The 5,599-nt window shown below is 40.2% G+C and overlaps 1 protein-coding gene across 1 annotated transcript in view; it reads left to right on the top strand.

Moving 5' to 3' along the window:
• The window catches only part of LOC140235312 (CMP-N-acetylneuraminate-poly-alpha-2,8-sialyltransferase-like), a 10,636-nt gene extending 8,972 nt beyond the window's left edge, over positions 1-1,664 (top strand). The window contains exon 4 of the mRNA XM_072315338.1: positions 1,379-1,664. Coding sequence (XP_072171439.1) covers positions 1,379-1,664 — 286 coding nt within the window. The remainder of the gene's footprint in view (positions 1-1,378) is intronic.
• The last annotated feature ends 3,935 nt before the right edge of the window (positions 1,665-5,599 follow it).

The following is a 5,599-nucleotide window of genomic DNA, read 5'->3' as shown; positions in this document are numbered from 1 at the left end:
ATATCCACAGAAGACGGCATTAGATACAAATAGCTGTTCAGATGGTCTCATCACACAGAAACAGACAACGATAATTCTGCAATATCAAAGCGAAAGTTTAGATGAGTTTTTTGATGATCTATGAAGGAATAAAGTATGTTATAAATGATTAAATGTAAATTATAAAAGATTACCGGTGCAAATTTACAAATTTGGTGCTTTTGGAAAAATTTTAACAGTTGGTCTGATATATCGGGCAGGACAATCAGCCATTATCTAAAATAATTGACTTAATGCAACAAGAGTGAAAGCGCTAGCTTTTCGCGTATGCTATGCATGTAGTGTTCGGAGTGAAATCCTGCTGTTTGGTGGTGCCGAATCTGACTTGAAAATCGTTCTCTTCAAATTTCGGAAAAGAAAATTCCATATCTTCCACATAACCGATTTAAATAGGGTCAGTGCCATGGGCGGTGTGATATCACTATATGCGGTTGTCGGCATAACGTCCAATGTTTTCATGTTCTTCATAGAATAACATGACGTACAGATATATGGAATTTTATTAGCAAACATCAACGCAGAAGACAGAAGTAATGTCAATGGAATCAATATTAGAGACAGACAGCTCTGTAAGTGCCATTTAAACATACACACATTTCCTGCAGATCATAAAACCACTTCACTGTCCATTATTTTTGATAATTATGAGTCATCGTAAAAATTATGTTTTCAATCTTTAGTTGCGGACTCCAATAGTTCCAAAAATAATGCAAACTGTTAATTACTAGATGTTCAGCGGATATGCCACTAAAAAGTGTTCAAGGAGTATACAAGTTCAAATAGGCACCATTTTTTTTTTTTTTTTTAGTTTGTATGATTTACACTACGTAATTATTGAACTGGCTATTCGCTACGTGTTCTCCTTCTATACCAATGCGCTACATACCTGCCCCCAAATTGGAATTCAACTTTGATTTTCAGAAAGGAAAATGCCAAAAGTTCCCCTACCCTTGGGACGGAATGGTCTGGGGCTGAGCGCCCTCACTCGGTTGTTTTATTCCATGAATGTGGTTCCGCACCCTTCACCGTAAAACTTCACACACATACAGGTGCTATGTTATTTGAAGCTTTTTGCTCTTTGTTTAAATCATTTATTTCATAAAAATTGAACAACATAATTAACCCTGCAAAGACAATGACATACATCAGAATTTCAGATATCAGATAAGATGGAAAATCCATAAACGCATCCGTATAAACTTTCGCCGAGTCCCACCCGTTGACCCTAAGTCAGCATTCTCTGACAATAAGTCATTAACATTTAACATTACAGAGAACAATTCACTGTGTTATCAAATTCCTCAGTGTTTTCTTGTGTGGGCTTGCTTTCTCTCTACAGGATTTGGAAGATTCCATTGCCGTCTACGGGACTGTCAGTGGTTACGGTCGCTCTTCTACACTGTGATGAAGTTAACATATATGGGTTCTATCCGTTCCCGCAAGATTCCCGGAACCGAGAACTGCGATACCATTACTATGAACCCACCATAAGAAACTTTTACTCTAAAAACGGCACAGTGGGTGTGCACAAGATGCCTCGGGAATTTGCTCTGCTGCGAAAGCTAGACGAAGAGGGAGTACTCCGACTAGTCAATGAACGCTGCTACGATGAGAATGTAGAATAAGACTCCAGAGACTCGAACACAATGGTGGTGCATTATACCAGTTATAGGGCTCACACGGGTAAATAATTCCCCATAGAGACGTGTGTTAAAATTCAAAATTCAAAAAATTCTGTAAAATAGCTGGGAGAAATGAGGTGTTTCAGCTTCACTAACCTGGATAAGTGAGAACACCCTGTCATCCATCAAATTTCCAAGGCGGGTTCTTCAGCTCAAACTCTGTCCAATGGTCCGCAAAGCCAGACTACGAGTTCTTTTCACTCAAAAAAACCACCTATTTTCCGTACATGCACCCAATGAAATATAGTCCCTTCAAATTCCATTAGAAAAGCTTCAAACTGAAGATTAGAAAATCTTCAAACCAAAGTGTAGTTTGTAGAGGAATTCATTCTCAATATCTGCAGCTATTCAGTTTTATGCAAAACTGTATTATTGATTTTTAATTAATTTTTTTCTTCACTTATTTGGTATCTTTGGTACGAATTTGTGAAGGGGTCTGGGACATTCCATTTTATTTACAGGTGTGAGCCCTATAGTAGAGGTCATATTTCATAATTGAGTTTTTAACATCATATATGTGTTTTTGATGATATTTGCCCCTACATCAAATGAGAAATTACACATTTAAAGGGTTGTAAAGCTTCTCAAATGGACACTTTTGAAAATGATGCCCTTTGGGGGGTTTTTCAAAAATAAATCTTGCAGTTTTGATTAGTTTTTCATAAGATGAATACATAGATGCAGGCAGTTATCCTTGATTAAGGGGGTGTCATCATCATCTTATTGCCTACAAAGTACTGTAAAACACTTTTATTTATCAAACAGATTAACTTGATGTATTTTGAGCTGTTTCAGTGGTAGCCCAAATAAAGAAATTCATTAAAATGACACAATCATTCAAAGCTGTGTGATACTGATGACTACTATGTACTAAGATCTAGTATGGTTGGGGCACCACCTATCGACAGGGCAAATTCCCATCGACACCCTGCGTATCATGGCTGTTTGCGTATAGAACGAAAAAGTACGCGCGGGATTAAGTTTCATTAGCTATAAAAACAATAAAAACGAAGAAACGAAAATCAAACTCAAACAAACCAAGCTAAAAATTACACATCCGATCAGTAACGACGCATGGCTGTGAAATTCACGTGTATTACCTATGGCCTGTGAAATTCACGTGTATTACCTATGCTGTGAAATTCACGTGTATACCTATGGAGGAGAGGGGGTGCCGATCGCAAGGTTCCCTTTTTAGCTGCGCGAAGAAAACGGAACGCACGCACTAAAATTGCGCTATTTTAAAACGGAGATTCATAATCAACGAGACGGTCACGACATTCAAAACTGCAGTATTTATGGCATATTTGAGGTAAGAATTAGGCGGATTTGTATTATATTTTTAGAATAAACAAGCTACAGATCCTTAGGGTGTCGATACGTGGTACCCCCAACCCTACCACAACATAATAAGAAAACAAATTGTAGTTAATAAAGCCCCAAAAAAGTTCTGGTACGCCTGCAAAAGTTGTCAAATTTTGCTCCAAAATGTGAACGCATGCCTAGGAAATGTGCGGAATAACGCTGTAATAACAAGATATTCGATGGGTAACGACGAAAATGGGAAATATTAACCAAAAACGTTCAGTCTCAGAACTTACCCGAACGGGGTCAGGCTAGACTCGGACTCGGGGATAACTCGGCCTCGCTTTGCTTGACGGCGGGATGAGTTGTATTGGTTGTCCCTCTCGATTGTACAGTGTGGTGTACTATGCATGTGGGAGCGGCCTGTATAAACTACATTGTAGCGTTCTGGCTACTCGCAGTAATGGTCCGAGTTGTATAAAGCGCGCATCAAAAACCTCTTTGGCGCGCATGCAAAATTAGTGTGCGCCTCTCAAGCACCTCTAAAAACAATCAAAGACGCTTGATAAACAACAACAAAAACTTCAAAGACCGCGCGTCTCAGCAACTGAGGTGATGTGAGTAGGCCAAGAGTAGGCTTGAGGACAGCGCGCTGTCCATTTGTTTTGTACAGGATTAGCACGCACTTCCCTGTCTGTTCAGTAAGGCCTCGTTTGGTACCCGTAGTATTATAGAGTATTATACAACACCTCAGAATGATGTCGAATTGTGATTGGCCAAGAACATGTCACATGACATTCAATAGAAAATACCTACCAAACTCATTGACAGTGACAGCCATACAATAGGCCCCTGGCATGGGCCTATAGCACGGCTCGAAGGTACTATAGCACGGCCTCGTGGGGGGCTACTAATGCATGGCCGGCCGCTCACAGAGTTCTGTGGCTCACAGCAGCAAAGCGCCAGCAAACTACATTGTACGTGCTGGCCGGCTGCGCTGCGATGCGCTGCCGGTAAACAGACCAGTCGCGGCGGCGGAGTACTGCAACGTCCAACGTGTACGCGCAGCTACTTTACCTAGCTAGTTGCATGTATTGCGGCCTACCTACTGCTGTGTTTTTAGTTTTGACTCTGATCTGCTACGTGGACCACAGTGATCCCAAAATCAAGACTTCATTTCAAGTTGAGAAACCGTAATTTGATTATTTTTTTGTGTTTTTATACAATCATTTTCGGAAATAGAGAAAGTCTAGACCTACTACTAGATCTACCGACGTCTCAGGTAGGCTTAACAGTCAGGCCTAACTCGATCTAACGTTAGCGTAGAATGGGTATAGACCCTGCGGAGTTTGTGATTCCTGTGACTGTGTGGTCGAATCATGACGAGTATTTGAAAGCAGTACACAGGGTGGTTTACAATTCTCGGCCTAATTGTTACATTTATTTTTGGGCCTTCCTGAGTTAGCGGTCACTAATTTAGTACTGTGATTGTGGACAAGGTGTTGTATAAAACGAATAATTTATGATTTTGTTCGTGCATTGGGGCACGTAATACCGCACTCGGCGCGAGATTCGCCACTGGTCTATTCAACGCGGCGCTACGCGCCTTGTTGAATAGACCAGTGGCTTATCTCGCGCCTCGTGCGATATTCGTGCCCTATGCACTCACAACTCATAAATTATTCGTATACTGATGAACATGGCGATCACGAACTGTGTGTAAATTGTCTGAAATAGGGTCGAGTTTTCCCTGAGACCGAGTTAGTCTGGAGCCTTCTGGAATAAAAGTCGGTCTACCGACTTTTATTATTTTTCTCAAAATACTCCAAAACGACTCATCATTCCGGCAAACCGCGTCTTTCTTTGTAGACTCTTTCGATATATTGCAAGCAAATATGAAATGGTGCCAGACGGGTTCTCAGGCCCTTATAGTCCGGCAGCCAAACCCTGATTTTGGGGCTAAGGTTGCATTGGAATGTTATAGTTTTTTTTTTTTTAAAGTGATATTGAATGTTTAGACCTTCTATTTTATCAATCCACATGCTGGAGCTCTGTCAGCATTGAGCAATTTGAGATATACGCGGAAATCCAAGATGGCCGCCGGCGGCCATCTTGAAAATGCTATTTACTTACTTTTAACCCCCCTAGCACATCCAAAATGGGCATTAAAGGTTTTTATTGATGGAGAATTCAAATCTGAGGCTAGTTTCAGGATATTACTATGTTTTGATCTCTTAAAATAAAATGGCGTCCATTTTTCAAGATGGCCGCCATCAACATGCTGTAGTGTAGACTTTATATGTAGAATCGCGCAAAGACCTGACTTATCATTTAAGTTTTCCCCTTTTTTTGGACAAGGGAGGTGCATAATGTAAAAAAAAGAAATATGAAGATTAAGGCCTAAAGCTTAGATTCATTGATAAAAACAATACAGGTTAATCCTGTTATAACGAAGTCGCTTATAACGAATGACCGCTTACAACGAAACAATGCTAGCTGAAGTCCCGATTCTCTGTAAATACAACCGATTCGCATACAATGAAATTCGCTTATAACGAAGTATTTTATGTGAT

The sequence above is a fragment of the Diadema setosum genome, chromosome 11, assembly GCF_964275005.1.
Source record: "Diadema setosum chromosome 11, eeDiaSeto1, whole genome shotgun sequence".
Taxonomy (NCBI): Eukaryota; Metazoa; Echinodermata; class Echinoidea; order Diadematoida; family Diadematidae; genus Diadema; species Diadema setosum.
The sequence above is the reverse complement of the archived record's forward strand: the minus strand, read 5'-3'. Positions and strand labels throughout refer to the sequence as shown.